We start from the raw sequence: 18,336 nt of genomic DNA on the forward strand, positions 1-18,336 counted from the left end.
AGTATTACGATACATACGAATACGAGTTTTCTAATCGGACTTGTACATGGATATCGTTCCTTTTTGGGTCAAAAAACTCCAAGCCTGCTAAGCCCAATGGGCTAACTATAGCCTCAAATTGGCTGGGCCTTGGCCCATAAAACATAGATGAAACGGTCAAACTCAAGCTCGTCGACTATCAACTGATCAGAAACCTCGCGATCAATCGGTTCCGAGTTACAAGCTCCGAATCCAAGACTTCCGTCGGAAGAAGAACGTGGGAAAGGATGACGCGGTCGAGGTTTATCCTGACGATATTTGGGACGGTCGTGGTGTTGCTGTTAGCCGGAAATGCTCTAAGGCAAGCTAAAGCCAACAATTCAGCTTCCGCCTTTGTCCAAAACACCATCTTCTCTCACAAGATCGTCATTTTCTCCAAGTCCTATTGCCCGTAAGTTGTTTTTATTTTTTCCTCTTTTCCTTCTTTCACATTTCCGGTTTTATTTGGACCATTTCATATTCATAATTTAGAATCAGGGCATCGTGTTTATCGATTGTAATTAATCTTATGCCGCTTTAAACCCCATTTTTCTTGTTGGGTATGTCTTCAAAAGTAGAATTGAAACTTGAACTCTTTTGGTATTTTGTGTATTGGATTCTACGATGGGTTGGTCTCAATTCTGTTGCTTTGCCCTGTTCTTAGGTATTGCTTTCGTGCCAAGCGCATATTCAGTGAGCTAAGTGAGAAACCTTATGTTGTAGAGCTTGATCTCCGAGGTATCTATGCGTTATCTGCTTCTGCTGAGTTTTTCCGGTGAATACGTACGAAAAGAGCGATTCTAAATGACGCTTTGACTTGTTGAATTTTTGTTTTAGATGATGGAGGTAAAATCCAGTATGTCCTTCTGGATTTGGTCGGTCGAAGCACTGTCCCACAAGTGTTTGTGAAAGGCAAGCATATTGGAGGCTCTGATGGTTAGCTACATAGCTTTCATAACTTTTGGTTTTCCATTAATTCGAGTTCATTTTCCTCATTTATTTGTTTGTGACTACTTTGTAGATCTAAAGGATGCAGTCCACAGTGGTAAATTGCAAAAGCTTCTAGCTGCAAGTTAATGAGCTAACAGATAAAAGAGGAATTCTGCGTGCGGATTAGAGAATCATCTTAGGGTTGTGAATTAAGTAAGTTCACCGCAAGATTATATTGAATGCTCCAGGATACTGGCACTCCTTGTTGATGTTAGTCTTGATTCTCTTCATCCTTATGGAAGATGTGGTTCAAGTCTTAAGTTCGTTGTAGATGCAGTTTGGGAGAGGGAGCAATGATTTAGTTTAGTTTTCACTAGAATCTATACTTTGTTTAGTTTAGTTTTCACTAAAACCTATACTTTGTCAATGGATCTATCGGCAATTTTGTGTTTCTCCATATGGTAAATGTAACTGTTCTTTCTTCTGAAATGAATTCGAAACAAGTGAAATGTGAACATGATTTTCCATGTAATTTTCAAAGAAAATGTCTTAATTATTCATTGAAGATGTAATTTGAGGACTGCAACCAGTGTGGTTGGCATTGGTATGCATTGACAGATAAAAAGAAGTCACCAAAAGTATGGTGTCCAGAGTCCTTTTCATGCATGCTGTTTCTTGTCAAAATTGGTTGTTAGGAGAAGGTTATGATATATAACAAGTCTAGCTTATGCTATTGTCTGTGCACAATCATCCATGTTTTTCACTAAGCAAGGGTCGACCATGGATAGAGCAATCTCGAGCTTCAAGATACCTGCTTCTTCACTTCAATGCTTCATCAGTCTTACCATCATTCTCTTCATTCCTCTCTAAGATCGTGCCTTTGCTCCTATTGATACTATAACACAAAAACCCTCTGGTATCTGCAGAGAATTGGAAGTGGTATGTTTTTATCAGCTATGTCCATGAAAGTAGTTGATCTAGTTTAAATGAAAAAGCAAAAATCTTCTCAAGAGTATGGCCTGGTGGATTTGCCAAATGCTATGGTTCCGATGACTGTGTGGTAGCTGCTTCCTTGACATATCTTGTTTGGTGTCTCAGATGTTTTCACCACGGTTGGTCTGCAAGAATTCTTCTATGATCAAGTTCCAAATGAGTTGACGAGCACTGGTCTGTCTCGTTACCTAATCTTCAGAGCAGGCAACTTTCTTATCCCTGTTATAGACAAATCAAGTGGTAATAAGGGTAGAAAAAGCTGGTTTGCTGATAATCTTCATCAAGTACATCTTGATTACTTTTACTGGCTGTTTGCTTGGTTGAATGTCTGCCTACATGTCCTTATGACACGTTGTGTTAGGATCAGTATTGATGAATTGTAAATTTGTTATTAAGTTCATATTATAATTATTCATAAAGCTAATGCCAACAGAAATGTTGTCTACTTGTATATATTTTTGGTTATATTTCTTCTGGTTTCTCGATTTTTCCTAATCTCTCTCTTCGTGTTTTCCCCAATCATTCTTTCATGATTCTCCCTCTTTATTTGTTTATTTATTTTTGTTTAACTTAAGATTAGTCTAAACAAAATTTTAAAAAAAAACCTGTAAAAAATACCAAAAATAAAAAAATACATAGTGGCACAAAGAACAAATCATGTATTCATAAAAGTATAATCGTCACGAAATAAATCTCTTAAAAAGGAATTACCCTTAATTTAAGAAAAAATAAAAAAAAAATACCAAGTTTCAAGTTACAGCATTTCTCTATGATATCATGTATGCTTCATTGTTTTACATCCCTTAAAACAACAATAGCAGAAAGGTTTTCTTTCTAGGAGGAAGCTTGATATGTTGTTGGTCGCCAATCACCTTTCTGAGCGCTGAGTATTCCTTCATCATCTTTGGAGAAAGTCAGATGAACCTCCCAATGCAGAGACTTCAACAAGTTCTCCACTTCCCCAATAGCTTTTGATTCATCACGAACAATCAGTTTTCCTCCTGGTCTGACAATTCGATCAACCTCTGCCATCACCGGTTCAAGTTTGCACCTTGTGAACGCCAGGGAAATGAACCGATTAGCAAACTTTTTCAATTGCAGGTGGAATTGAATGAAAGAAAAGAAAGAAGGGAATATCGTGCTACAGTTTCTAACCTCTTTGTCAGCTTGGAGAACAGATGATCAGCGTGCAGGAGATCATACGATCGAGGGTAGGTGCTGAAGGACTCGCACCAGTCATGGTATATTCCAAAAAGACCACGTTCATAGATTATTGGAAGTGTGTCCGGAGAATCGAAGTTCACCACGTTCAGCACCCACACTTGAATGTCCTTCAGGGCTGCTGCAAACCTGCACGCATCCAAGATGTAACTTTCCATCTTTAGTGTACTGATTTCTAATACGAGAAAGAGAAGTGATGAACGACCATTACCCTCCATAAACAGCTCTCATGTCCATCACATTTCTAACATTAGACCAACTGATTCCCAATCCGCTCATATACAACTTGCTCACTACTCGTGTCCAATGTTCATAATCTCTAGCAAAATCTTGGGGAGCTGGTTTCCCGTAAATCCCCATCTGGGAGCTGTTCAACCAGTAGGGAATGTTTTGTAGCCGAGCAGGCCAATCTGCTGGCCATCGTGCCCCTCGTTCAGCCTGATTTACTGGCACGCGATGCATGCATGCCTGCAGGGGTACGTGCCTGAAACAAAACAAGCAAGAATGAATCTATCACCTTAACGTGAAGCATTTCGTTATAGTACTTGAGCCGAAGAGATAGCTTCATGAGCTGCAGTTGACCCTTGACCTGACAGAATGGAGCATAACATCGAGAGTATGTAAAGAAACCTACCAGATAGCATTTGCATCATCACTATTTTCACACATTGGAGGATTATTCTCCTTCCTTTTGTCATAGCATTCATTTGAGGTAGGTTTGCGGTAGATGGCAGCACCAATGGAATTCAATTGATCCTTCTTAATGGTCACAAGCTCCCAACACATGCATTCTGTCAGGGCCGACATGGCTGCAAAATTAACTACATGTCAGCTCAAAGAAAACCTAAAAAACTCTGTTTGAATTGAATGTAATTTTACGTGTTCACCGTTCCATATTTCCACATCCTCTTCAAGATTCTGGTAGACAGGGGTAGCTGACCAGACAAAGTACCCTCCAGGTCTCAGAACACGGTTCAGTTCTAGCAGAAGCAGACCACCTTCTGCGTGCCACGGCACTCTACAACGTGCACAGTGCACTACATCGAAGACCCTGGAAGGAAATGGTAGCCGCTGAGAACCCATCACAGCGGATATTGCAGGAATTCCTCTTTCAAGGGCGAATTGAACTTGAGCTTCATGCTCATCTTTAGGCGCGAAAGACATTGTCAGAACATCTCTATCGAAAAGAAAACCTCCAAAGCTGGCAACACCACATCCAACATCCAAGATCACCCTGGTGTGCTTACCCCATTTAATGTCCGGTACTGACTGCAACCAATGAAACGTAATCTTCATTCTCAGCGTATAATATGATAATCTCCCATTCTTGTCATCTTACTTACTTTTCTGAGTCTCACTATCAATCTCAGGATAAGAAAGTAAGTGTATAGAATTTAAAATATAATAATTACAGATTCATATGCAAAAAGAGAACATCTTCATTGTAATTTTGTGAGTGAAAATAAGAAATTTATACGTAGTTCAAGCAGGATCAAAGTCAATACATACATGGGACTGTCTCAGAATTACCTGCTCAACAAAGTCAATGTAGTGGCGGGCCCCATGTATGAATTGGGTCCCTCCGCCAGGGAAAGTCAAGAACTCACCGCTCACTTTAACCCAGTTCTGATGCCCTTTCACCTGAGCCAACTTCGTGTGTGGTACATTATGGTACCATATCTGCAAGACCACAGGAAAACAAAGTTACAATCTCGCAAAAAGATCATAACAATCAGATGGGTTTATTCAATCTTGACCTTATCTCGGCTTTGGGGCCACGGGATGGACCTTTTGTATCCCTCCGGAAGTGGGACCAAACACGTGGGTGCCTCCTCAGGGCAATGCCTCTCCCGATGTTCAAAGTGCTTAGTACTATGTAATTTCTTCAATGCTTTCTCGTTGTCCAAACATGGTATGTAATCAGGACCGGCAGTGACGTTACATAACTGCCATGTGTAACCATAGATACTCTCTTTACCGTTTGATTCGTCCTTCCGTCTCTCTTTCTCGTTCTCTGATTGAGTCTTCTGCGTCTTCCAGGACTTCTTCGACTCGGACGACTCTTTTGGAATGGAACTTCCTAACGACTCTCCCGAGTTTGAGTCGTTCGAAATTTCTTCCTTTGGGGTGTCCTGTTGTTGAGTTTCCTGATTCTGAGCTTCACTTTGGGTTTCTTTCTCTGTTGTCTCCTGGTTGCTTGCTGGCTTCAGTATATTGAACGCATCGGTTTGAGTTGCGTTTAGGATTTCTTTTTGTTTGTCCTTGGTTTCGTCACTAAAAGTGGTTTGTGCAATCTCTTGCGTTTGTAACTCTTGTTGCTCTTGACTTTGCTGTTTGTTTCCCTTTCGTTCTTCTTCTAACCCCGTCGTGTCATTCTTTTCTTTCTCTTGATCATCTTCCTTCGATTTCTCGTTTGTTGTTTCTTGCGTTTCTTCATGGCTTTCAACCTCTTGTATCTTTTGCTTGTCTTCACGTTGCTGTTGATCTTCCGACTCTTGATTATACTGCCACTCTTTCGATTTCTCATTTCCTTGTTGCTGTTCCGCACTTTGACTTTGATCTTCTTCTGAATCCGGATTGTTGTTTGCCTCCGGATTCCTGTTGGTTTCCTCATTTCCCGTTTCCCTATTGTCTTCTAACTCCTTCTGGCTGTTTTCCTCAGGTTGTTGGTTTTGAGTCAATACACTTTCCTCTGATATCTGAGTTTCACTCTGCTTCTCCTGCTCTTCAGTTGATTCTTTGCCCTGTAAACCATGTGGATCCTCCTCAACTGCTCCACCTTCTGTTCCTTTATCCTCAGACTCGCTTCCTTTATCCTCCTCGGACTTACCCTCATCAGGTTTGATGGCGTCATCAGGGAGTTGCCCTGGATTATCTTCAAAGACAGCTTTGTCTTTATCATCATTATTTTTGGTGATTTGTTCTTCATTTGAAGAAGGAAACGTACTGTCGGCATTGTTGTCAGCGGCGGTGCGCGTGGTGGTTGTTTGTGGGGGTGCAACGGAGTTGGAAGTGAGCATCCATACCCCAAAAACGCATAAGGTTACAAAGACTACGGTGGTTATAGTCGATGCATATGAAACCGACGATGAACGCTTGTTGCTACGAGACTTTCCCCCTATTGCCATTTTGATTTAACTCTTTAGAAGTGAGAGTGGACACCGGAGAAGAGATATGCTTTAGGAGGTGTGGTTTTGGTAAGAAATGGAGATAAAAAACATTGAGAAGATTAAGCTTAGTTTGTGGAGGGAAACGCAAGAGAAAGCAGAAACTGTAAAGAGAGAAGAAACATTCCAATTTTCCAAGTATGAATGTCTCAAGATCCGAAGGAGTTGGAGAAGGGAATTCGTTGGACAGCTTTGTTTTCTCATTTCTGTCTTTTACTTTTACTCTTTTTTTTTTTCCTATTCCTGATGAACCAGATGAATTTACTCATCAAGGCCTTGGACCCTGGAAGACTATTTTCATTATGGCCCAAGCATAACCCAAGGCTTGATGGGAGAGACTAGAGACCCTCACAAAAGACCTACTCCTTCAAGCAAAATGAAAGTGGTAGCCCAAGCTTTCTCCATCACAAAAACAAAGGTCCGTGCACTTTCTGTCTGATGCAGGTTGAATTATGAGATCATCAGATCAATCATCTATAGATTTTATGCAAAGATATCTCAGCAAAATCTTTGGATGTGACATGGAATGAAGATGAGATCATTATTAAATTATTAATGCAATTCCACTTTCTTTTGTATGATTTAGTGGGTTTCAGTTGGACAAAGTGAAGGCATATCCCATTAAGCTTTGTCAGCTCCCAACATGGACCAGAATGCAGGGCACTTTATGGACCCTTTCTTTTTTTTCTTTTTTTGAGTTTGGACAAGTTGGGGAGATGAAGGGCAAAGACAGGGGGAGGAGAATGGAGCAAAAGGGTTGTAGATTTTTGGTCCAGAGAAGAGGCAACAGGATGCTATTTACAATGTCTGTCGTTTCCAAGACCCAGAGGCAGATTTTGGGGCAAAAGGGTTCTTTGGCCCTTTTTTAATTTGAAGCTTTACAGGTTCTGGAAAAAAGCATAAGCAAACATCCTCCATACCTGTTCTCTTATCATGCGAATAAACTCTGTTTGAAACCATATTTTTAGAGACAAAGTTGGGGGGTCCCTAAAGCAAAAGATGATCAGATACATCCACTTCGCCGCATTAAGTTTCAGAATGTCCAAAACTTCTAGGTTGCCGGTCGCATCAAAAGCCTGTTGATTCAAATGGGGAACAAGGTTTGATTAGAAGCAAGCTAACATGCCAACATGGGGAACAGTTGACAGTTCAGATTTTCGGTCTGACAATTTTTAATCCTTAGGTTTTTTTCCCAAAAGAAAAAATGGGTACCAAGAAAACTGTTCTCCAATATCTTAGCTATGGACAAAGTTAGTTGGGTACCTCAATATCCATAGTCGAGGCTAATTAAAGGGATTCAAAACCAAAAGCACAGGGCCAAGTGAAAAAAAGGTGCTGAGTTTATGGAGCGATAAGGTGGCTATATTCACTGCTGAATACATAATATTATTTGGTTTTTTTAAGCCGTATTTATGGTTTTTGCAAAAAGGGAAAACTCTTATTTTTATAGATGAATGTATCTTGCACCAATTTGCAGCATCGCAGCATTCCTTTTATTTAATTTCCCTTTTTTCCCCTTAGTAGAAAGGACTGTCCCTATCCAATGCAAAGGCTCAACAAAGACTTGCCTCCTGCACCCTCACAAGCACAACAGGGCTTCTTTTCTTTTGGGGGGTTGGAACAGCAGGTTGAGCAAAGCAAGCTTTTGGAAGCAGAGCTGAGACACCCGCTAACAGAAAAGCCAGTTTGGGACCACACCAATTATGCCCACAAACACAAAAATTAACTGATACTGCTCCTGCAGCAAGATTTATCTCTCTGCACACTGGCTACTGGCCACACCCAAAGGTACTACGTACCCAGCAGATATGGACACATCCCCACAACACATCCCTACAGCCCCTTAATGCCGTGACAAATCCCAGTAGTCTTAAATGACTTTGGCTGTTCTTTGGGCTTTCAGTTTCAAGCAAAAACTGTTTGCTATGGTTAATCATTGATGTTCTTTCTCTTTCTTTCTCTGGGAGTTCCTTCACATAACATTTACTCCTTTTTTCAATCTTTAGAAAACTCCAAACCGTAGACTGCCAAAAGCCTTTTTCACTGCTGCATCATGGCTCTCAGTTCTACGCTTCGTTATTCTTATGTCTGTGGACTACAGTTTGCTGAGCAAAGTAGACGTCAGGACATGGCTTAAGTTGGGTCAAGCAGGATTGGAACTTGGAGCCTGGTAAATTATATCAACCGGAAAGGTTGGAGAGCATGCAGACTTGTTGGCCATGGCGAAATCCAAAAGTTGGAGGTGGCCGGGTATCCTCTACCTCTCTTCGCTCGTGTTGTTCATGCATGTTTTTTCATTGTCTGAAAATTCCCAAACCATGTCTTGAGTAAACAGGGACATAGATTCTTTCTTTAGGGCTCGAAAACAATCACGACTATAAAAATAAAAATTGGGGTTGGTCCTGATGGTGAAATGCACCAGATGGTCTGATGGGTAAATATCAGCAGTAAGAGAAAGGAAGAGAATTTAGTTATTCCATATTCTTTCTTTCAGAGAATTGCTGACAGTTACGAATAACAAATAGAATGTCGATGGAGAATCCACCCCGAGTGAGAGTTTCCTGTGCAAAGAAAAATATTATTCCTCTTGGTGTCTCTCAACATGAGAATCCGAGAAAAGGCGAAAGTTTCTGAGCAAGGAAACCCTCAAAATGCCACTGAAGAACTCTCTGGTAAAGTAGCATCAATACTTTTTACGTTGGGAAAGGGGGACTGATGATTTTTTTTTTTTCACATCTTAATGTTGTTTGGGGCTTCTATTTGTGAAGTCTTTTCAGGGAAAGGGGACGTGATAGAACATCTGCCTGTGTTACTTAGTTTGATAGCAGTCGATTGTTGGGAAAATTCCCCTTTTAAATTAACACAACATGAGATAAGATGGGGAACATCAGATATAACCATTCAATCAAAAATCTTTAGCAAACCAGTTACCAAACAGGTCTGAATAAGTTTCTCCATTAGGTCAACAACATCAATAAAACCGTACCAAAGAATATTTTTAGTTTTCTGGATTGCAAAAGCTAGCCAGCTAGCTTGCACCACCTGAATTCAAGGAATGTTGGCTGTACAGATGAACCAATTGCAGGAAATCCAACAGTAAGATCACCGCTAGACCCAAGGATTTTATGAACTATGCACAGATGAAATATTTGTTGTCAAGTTAAGACACAGAGAATCAAAACACCAGAACTACCTGCCTTCCAAAATATTTAGATTCAAAGAATTCCTTGAATAGCCTACTGCAAGATTCTCATACCAACTAATTTACCAAAAAAAGAAGATTCATGTTCCTATAATCTGGTTTTCATTTGAAACTCAAAAGCATGCAAAGCAGTGTTACAGATATAGTTCCCTTCTTAGCAAGGAAATCCCGATTATGTCCACTTCAACACTAAACAGGAAGACCCTTATATGAAAAAAGAATTCTATTTTATACATAATTCCCAAAGAGAATCACATTTTCAGTTGATCCATCAGTACTTATTTTCTTATAAACACAACAGACAGAGATGACATGATTGAATTCTTGATAATATTCTAATGTTGTAGCCCCCTTGTTCCCTCTGTTACATGCAGTCTCCATTAAATTTAGTCCCTTCATGACCCTACCTGCTCAAAAATGAGATATGTGGTCACTCAAAAACCAATTATTGGCTTTGCATTGCTCCCCAGCTACCTAGACAATTAATACCACAAAATTCCTACTAATTTACAAGAACTCCACCACTAGTTTCAATATTCATATCAATACAAATTGCAAATTTCGTACAGAAAACAATTGCATATGATGCATTAAAAGTATACATGTATACAGGCTGCAGGTAAATATATTGGTCCACTTTAGAACTTTCATTGATTTTTAAAAATAATACAACTACAATTTTTCCCTGCAATATTGATCCTATCAAAGCACTCCAAATCAAGTCAACTATACATGAGTTCTTTATCATAAAAAATAGTGAGTCTGTATGTTACACAGCCATAGCCAATAATTCGATTCAGAAAGGAAAAACAACCATTAGAGCTTCTTCAAACAACTTGATACCAAATATATTCTCCCTTTAAATATTAAGTGTCCTTATAAGTAGTTGGGACATGTCAGAGTACTACCAAGTAGAATTTTTGTTAGACATTCGATTAAGGGCCGTCAGGGAATAGAAACAAACACTTCCTGGTAATTGTCTTACTTAAGGAACAGACTGAAATTACAAAATGTTTTAGACATGCATGTTTAAAGCTTATTCTTTTTCCTAGATACTTATTTCCTGAAAATTTTAAGTTCTTTTTATCAATGTCAACTGAAACTAAATATCATGAGCAGAAGCCTGGTTTTTACATCTATATCTCATGAAATGACAAACATATTACTCGCAAATGCGCATGACTTGTATGCTTAATTTCTTTTACATGAAGAACAATGCATTTTCCTATTTCCATTGCAACAACTGTATAGCTCAATCATATGATCCTATGCTTCTTTTTATTATATTCTTGATGCTAGCTCTTATTTCCAACTTTTATAAGGAAAATTTTTACCTCAAACGAATTAGATATCTAACATAAAATAAATTTTAGAACAAAATAAAACTGATGAATAAAACTGATAAAGCAGTTTCTAATTTCACTTTAAACAAATTTGTATAAGGTGAGTATGCCGATTATTTGCTTCAATGCTGACTTGCTTTGGAGATGACAGACCTCTCTTCTAAGAAAGTCCTAATCAAAGTCATATTAACTTTCCCTATTTTATCAAAATAATAATCATCATAATTGCTATTTTTATTATTATAATTATTTTTAAAAAGCTAACCCTTTTAGCTGGGAATCAGATCAACAAGACATATACTCTTGTTGGAACTTTTTTAGACCACCAACCACCATAGCATTACATCAAAATAAAATCTGGAAAAGCCAAGGAAATCCTTGCTTTCCCCTAATTCTGCAGTATCTTTATACAGCCCCAAAATAATCTCAAATTAACTAATATTTTGATCCATGCAGCTTTCTTATTGAGTTGTTAAATACCCTAATCCTTGTCCTAAGAGCCTAACATGGCAGTTTTGACTGATCAGTATGTAATTTGTCAGGTAGAGAGCAAGTACATACATTTTGTCAGTCTGCCTTAATATAAAATCTGATCATAAATTTCTATTTTTAACCAGGTATGATGACTTCAAAGATTGTGATCAAGAAGTTTCCACTAGAGACACTATATTTAGCATAAGAAAGCAATAACCATAAAAAGGAAAACCAAAGGTGTAACAGCTTCTGCTTTATAATTAATCTTAATTAAGTTAAAACTATAGTTAAGATTTTAAAAAAGGGTTAGAGCTTCTGCTTTAAAAATTTGATCCAAAATTTAAGTTAAAATGCAGCTGGTAAGAGGGGTACATTGTGTCAGAAGTTGAGTAATTAGGGATGGAACAAAGAAAGAGAAAACACAGCAGCTGGCATTATGTGCTAACATTAATTGAAAAACATGCTATATGAGCATGTCCTAGACAGCATGTAAGAACAAAAACCCTTTCCAAAAAAAAATTAAAATTTACTCTTTCTTTTTTGTGTCATTGGGAAGTGAGAAGAGAACAACAGTACAGGACCGAAGAAAAGGTTGTTAGATTAAGGAAAAGCTTCAACATTTCCAAAAAAATTTTTTATTCCTGACTCCCATTACCATTGGAGACAACAGTCTTTACAATAATAATGCAGAGATGAATCATGCTGTAACGTACGCAACCATCTTTCACCACACAATAATACGTTTCTTTTGCAGGAAGGGGCATTAAACAAAAGAGCAGATGATAAGAAATATTTCCCATTTTATCAACAAGGTCACCATCTGTGCATGTCTACTCTAAACAACAAAACGATGATCACATGAAAATGTACAAGGGAGAAGAGAGAAGAGAGAGAGAGAGAGGGAGGAAGGGTGGGGAAGATTTTTAATGTTTCACCTTTTGAACTTGAATGCTCATGCATGGCTGGACCGCCCATACCGTGATAAGGAAAAAAGATGTGGTGTTTGTGGTTTGTCCAACCAAAGAAGAAACCCAATATTCGTCCCCCTTTGAAACCGGCAAACATACGGGTAAACAGGGAAAAAGCAGCTTCCAAGTTGAAAAACAACCAGGAAGCGTAATGGAAATTCAAAACCCCCCAGATGCTGATGATAATATATCTAGCAAGCAGCACTCGCCATGCTACATGCTGCGCACATTTTCGTACAAAAAAAACGACTTTACATTTCATTCAAGAAGCAGCAGAAGAGGAAGAAGATGCAGAAGAAGATGAAGAATTTATATTAATGATTTTGAAACAAAGCATTGAAATTTGAACAACAAAAAAAAAGAAAAGAACAAACATCTCCCGCATTTCCCTCTCTCTCTTTTCTCTTGTTTTTTTTCCTTAACCCTTTCAACAACTCCCTACTTCAATGCTGGGTATCAAATGTTGTAGTACTTCATTAACATCAAATGTCAAGAAAGTTGACAAGATTAGAGAAACAAAGCTAGAAACAAGAAAAACAAAAAAGAGGAAGAAGAAGAGACGTAGAAGAAAGAAGAAGAAGACTCTGGTGTTTTTTTTTTTTTGTGTTTTTTTCAAGATCTTGGATGTGGGAAAAACTGCGTACCAGCCATGAAAGTGTTGAGTGGAGTTGGATATAGAGAGGAAGGATCTAAAAATGCGGCGGTCGATGAAGAAGAAGCAGCGGTTACGCTACCGCCACTGGCGTTAGCTGCAATGGTACCCGTGTTGGCGGCGGCTGTCGGGCCAGCAGTGATAAGATTCAGCGGTTGAACCCCGCCGCCAGAAGAACTCTCACCAGCTGCTGCCATGTTGTTATAGCCACTTTCAGGGCCTTGATCGTAAAGAAGTCCCTTGAAAACATGCCCTCCAATGTTCACAGCCGTCTGATAAGCATACTGATCGTCAGCATCATCAATGCTACTCACTCTAACGCACCTGAACACCGCTGGAGAGTTCATTTCTGCCGGAAAATTCCCCAGTTCTAACCCTAAAAGAAGGAAACAAAACCAACAACAACAACGAAATCCAAATCCTTTATTAGATTGGATGTGGAAAACAAGATGAGTAAATGAACAAAAACAAAGGGCTTTCTTTTCTGTTGGTTACCTGGTTTTGCATTTAAAAGAAGAGGAAAAAGAAATGGGACAAGCAAAGCAAGCAACACATGGTTATACACAAATATCAACACGGGAGAGGGGGGAGACAGAGAGAAAAGATAGAGAGGACGGTTAGAAAGAGGAAAAAATAGTTTCTTCCCTGTCAAAATACTCGTCAGGATTACTAAATAACAGTATTTGCAAAAGGAAAAGATGAAAAGAAAAGCTGATGGGGGGTTTACTATGGAGGTCGATTTCATTACACGCAATCGATATGCCCTTTCTTTAACTTTTATTAGTAGTATTAGTAGTAGTATTATTTATTTTATTTATATTTTTCTTGGGTTTTTTTTTTCTCTATTTTGTTTTTCCTGGACACAAGTTTCTTATCTCTTTCTAGAAAAATTTTGCCTCTAAATTCTTGCAAAAACAGTCAATCTTAGTGACCGTGAATGTTTTCACTGAGAGGATACTATAAAGTAGTAGTATTAAAAGAAAGAAAACACACCCAAAAAATAAAAAATAAACTGTACCTGACGCGTTTGCGGGTAAACGAGTGCAGGCAAGGGAAGAAGATGTTGGATTCTCTCGCTGTCTTTTGGGATTCTCACCACGAAGCTGGAGTTGCTGTTGCTGTTGTTGCTGCTGCTGCAAAGCAACAAGTTGTTGTTGCCTTTCACGGCGCTTGGAAGCAGGAACCCAAGTACTTTTAACATGGGTTTGGCAATCGAATCCTCGGCTCTTACAACAAGTTCGACACCGCATGTGAGGGCAGTCTTTTTTAGCTTGGTTGCCACAATCTTGGCAACTCATGCCTACTCCTCCTGCCCCACTACTTCTCATCATCATAAAAGCCGATCTCGACGAGGAATCATCAGAGACGTTGATTGAGCTCCTGCTAGGTCCAACCCCTAACCCAGCTGCTGACGAATAAAGATCTTGTTGCTGTTGATGATGGTCTTGCGGGTTGTTGCTGCTGCTACTGTTGTGGCGTTGGAAAAGTTCTTGTTGTTGCCATAGTTCGAAACCCTTGTAGGAAATGTCCTCATTTTTGTACCAAAACCAGCTCTCAGGTGGGATTTCTGTTGGTGGATTGTTCTGTTGATCTTCCTGGCTGTTGCTTCCTCTTCCTCCTAGTGAGAAAATCCCAGCCATTGTTCCTCCTCTAAACCTCTCCCAAACCTCAATTGTAACTGACAATCCATATCAGAAACTCACTCCCTCTTTTGATTGTAGAACCCAATCTTTCCAAATGGGTACTCTTTCGAATTCTTATCCCTTCCTTGTGCTTCTTTTTTCCCCTCCCCAGCTATTGGTAATTCTCCTCCTTCCGTACGTGTTTACACCTATTATGCAGCTACACTCTCCCTCTGTCTAATAACAATCTTAACCCAAAAAAGCAAACACAAAAAACAAAAGTGAAGTCTTGAACTGAAAGTGAGTAGTTGCTGTTGATTACTCCTAGTATTTTTCGTGTTGTTTTTGTTTGGGTTGCTGCCCCCACTAATTGCTTCCCAAAAAAAAAGAAGCTGGTTGGATTAAGAGGACAGACGTCAGGTTCAGTTGGAAGGAAAGGCAGCAGTTGTTTATAGTCTCTTCCTTCGCCCCCCCACCCACCCTTCCTTTTTCTTTCCAATTCTCTCTTCCTTTCCAACTTATGTAAAATCTCTCCTCAGCAAAATCTTCTCCCACCGTCTCCTTTTTCCTTGACGAATTTCGTTTTGCTGGCTGCCTGTTGCGTCTGCCTGGCTTACTTACTTGTCGTTGCTGTCGTTGCAAAGGCATTTAAGACACAACACAAGAATTACAGCTCTCTTTTCTGCCAACGCCGCCATGCCTTTCTCTCTCTCTCTCTGTTCTGCTAACCCAATTTAAGTCTTCCCATAACCCATCTCTCTTTTCTCTGATTTCTTGCAGGGTTTTTTCTTTTCTTTTCTTTCTGTTTTTCTCTTTCAGCCTCTAACTATGCTAAGCAGCAGCTTGCTCTCTCTCTCTCTCTCTCTGTCTTGTATCTGATGAACAAACCAACACCCCAAAAAAAGAAAATAATGGAAAAAAAGAGAGAGAGAAATGGTTAAACGAAATAAAAAAATAAAAATGAAGTTCCCTCCCCTTTTTTCTCTCTTTCTGTCTATAAACAGTTGATCTCTTTCTCTTTCATTTCACTAAAAACTGTCTCTCATCGTTAGCCTATGGAATGTCATCTCAAAAAAAACAATCCAATCATCAACCGCCTCATTCCCATCCGACGGTCAACCCTTCGCCACGTGTCGTCCCACCAGCCTTTTTCCCGTAAAGCCCGCTACTTTTTCTTTTCTTTTTTTTTTTTGGCCTTTGGGTGTCTAAATGTATTTTTGCCTCCGGATTAACAAAATGATTAAAAGTCCTTAAACTTTGATTTTTACGTGCGAAATTATATCCCCTCTCGTTCCCTTCCCCCCTCCCCTTATTCTCCACCTTTTCCTTAATTTATTATGTGCATAATTTGCAGCTGTAAAGCAAACTCTCATCCACTGTTTTTCGGACATCTGTCTGCTCCAAGGTCATATCTGTAAATGTATTTTTTAAACGAGGCAGAGCATCCCATTTCCCAACCAAAAATAAATAAACTCCACTTCTATATATCTATTTTTTTTTTCTATATTTTCAAGTTTTCGACAAAAGATAGGTTATTCATTTTATTCTGTAAAATAAATCAAACCTATATTTATTTATATTCATAAATAATAATTTTTTAATTTTAATAAAAAAATTTATGTGATATTAGGTGAGAAAGGTTGGAAAGGGAATGCAATAATTATTTGAATGCTAGTTGGTAAATTAAAACATGGGCAAATAGTTTATGAAGGTAGAGAGATTTGGGCAGTGAAAAAGAGGGGAAGCGTATTTTATCGAAATCTTAAAAGAATTAATCATGTCAGGTATAAATTGTGGTGTTAGAGGGGAACACAGCGCCACCCTGCCCTTGCCTTTCCACTTTTTTTTTTTTTTAATTTTATTTAAATAATTCTATCAATCCAAAATGACTCAATCTAAGTCTTTTTTTAAAAAAATAAATAAAAATTAATCAAACAAAAAGTTTTTGTAATTACGTGACTTTGGGACCATTATTTTAAATAATTTATTTATTTATTTTCTTAAATGATGTGCATTGATCTTTACTACGCGTGGGGGTTGACTAATACAGTAGAGGACATATATGTCATTTCTTAAATCATGCAACAAATAATAATAATTATTATTTTATGAAGGAAGAATCAAAACGCTGAATTGAATTTCAACCAGAAAACAAAGGAAAATAAAAGGAATGATGATGACAAATACAGTGTCCGTACATTTTTTGTTTTTGCTGAAAATGAAAATTCCGACGAGACATTACTAACCTCAAAAATATAAATTGCCCAAGTGGAATAAAGAGGGCGTGCTCGCCACGCTCATTTGTTTGGGTAGGGGGCGAAAGGGATGAGAATTTTTAGTGCCATGCGGGTGGGAAGAGGGGGGGGGGGGGCGGGCGTTGGGTGGGGGACTCTCACCATCTTCGCTATCCACGTCATCAAGTGGGATTCATGTCATTGCTGATGTGGAAGTTCTTAAATATTAACACATATTTAAGTTATTTTAGTAAAATTATTTACCAGACACCTTGTGAAAATAATTAAAACAACACGGAAGGAATTTGATTTTAGTTTTTATTACTTACTTTTTGACAAGGTGATTACTAAAACTCAAATTTATGAAAATTGTTATCAAAAATTGTAAAATTCTTGGGTATGCTTCAATTAATCGAATATGATAAATGAAATGCATAAATAACAAATAGCTTTCATCAAATAAAAATTCAATTGTTATTGAAGATGAAAATTTTACATTATTTTCTTTATATACAAAACGAGGTTAATTATATAAATTTGAGTTCATAAAATTTCAAAAAAAAAAACACATACACACGTTTGCATACACTTACATTATAAATATTTCAAATTTTGTTGTGAATAACAATGCAGATCTTTTAAGAATTACACAAAAGTTTAAAGCTCCGAGTAATTCATATTTGTAGTTAATTATAATAATTACAATTATTTGTCCTAAACCCTTTTTGGTGGTAATCCAAATCTCTTGTCTTTTCTTTTAGTTACTTAATTTTTTGTTTAAAAAAGGTTATAAACAAACATAATTTAAGCCAAGAATATTTGAGTTGTTATTTCCTTTTACAGGCCTAGAGCTAGTGAGTAATAGCAATAACTTTTCTTTTCAAGTTAGTATTGTTTTTACTACTCATGAGAAACAAAACAAAATGAAACAAAAATGGAAAGCTAAATCCAAAGACTTATAATTCTTTTCTTTTTTTGCTTCTAAGCAAAACAATAATTAAACATAAAATTCATAAACTTCCTAACTTGTGATTCTCGAACCTATCCTAATTCTCTTGAAAATTAACACCTTTTCTACATTTGTTCAATTATGTGACTGTAATAGTTTTACTATCCAAAATTTGCCTAAATTCGATTACAATGTATTTTAATATCATTTAATTAAATTAAGTAATATAATATATTTGATTACTGTTCATTATACAAACAGAAAAAAAAAACCAATTAAAAAGAAGAGAAAAAAAAAGAATGAAATACTTAAATAGGAACTAGGTTAAAATTTAACATTTATATTTCCTACTATTTAAATTTTATCTAAACTCTATCTATAAAATACTTTAATTTTACTTAATGAAATTGCATAATTCAAAAAATATTATTATAAAATATTTATTAGTATCTCTACTAAAAACACTAATTTAATGCTCATTGTTAAAGAGTTGTATGGTTAATTTTCCAATGACTTTTTCTTTGATTTCTTCACTGAAATGAAAAGAGAGAGCTGAGCGTGAG

The 18,336-nt window shown here is 37.7% G+C and overlaps 3 protein-coding genes across 3 annotated transcripts; 1 reads left to right on the forward strand and 2 right to left on the reverse strand.

The window, feature by feature from the left end:
- On the forward strand, window positions 3–2,349 carry LOC18610828 (glutaredoxin-C3). Its single transcript, XM_007046720.2, has 4 exons — window positions 3–430; window positions 683–756; window positions 856–954; window positions 1,040–2,349. The coding sequence occupies exons 1-4, from the start codon at window positions 267–269 to the stop codon at window positions 1,093–1,095; spliced, it is 393 nt and encodes a 130-aa protein (XP_007046782.1). The 5' UTR covers window positions 3–266; the 3' UTR covers window positions 1,096–2,349.
- LOC18610829 (probable methyltransferase PMT27) lies at window positions 2,594–6,393 on the reverse strand. Its single transcript, XM_007046721.2, has 7 exons — window positions 4,920–6,393; window positions 4,693–4,842; window positions 4,050–4,431; window positions 3,797–3,971; window positions 3,374–3,646; window positions 3,097–3,291; window positions 2,594–2,992 (listed from the first exon to the last, which is right to left on the reverse strand). Exons 1-7 carry the CDS (start codon window positions 6,288–6,290, stop codon window positions 2,776–2,778), a joined length of 2,763 nt encoding a protein of 920 aa, XP_007046783.2. The 5' UTR covers window positions 6,291–6,393; the 3' UTR covers window positions 2,594–2,775.
- LOC18610831 (protein SHI RELATED SEQUENCE 1) lies at window positions 12,771–15,510 on the reverse strand. Its single transcript, XM_018114444.1, has 2 exons — window positions 13,987–15,510; window positions 12,771–13,344 (listed from the first exon to the last, which is right to left on the reverse strand). Exons 1-2 carry the CDS (start codon window positions 14,606–14,608, stop codon window positions 12,929–12,931), a joined length of 1,038 nt encoding a protein of 345 aa, XP_017969933.1. The 5' UTR covers window positions 14,609–15,510; the 3' UTR covers window positions 12,771–12,928.

Source organism: Theobroma cacao, chromosome 1 (assembly GCF_000208745.1).
Source record: "Theobroma cacao cultivar B97-61/B2 chromosome 1, Criollo_cocoa_genome_V2, whole genome shotgun sequence".
NCBI classification, from domain to species: Eukaryota; Viridiplantae; Streptophyta; class Magnoliopsida; order Malvales; family Malvaceae; genus Theobroma; species Theobroma cacao.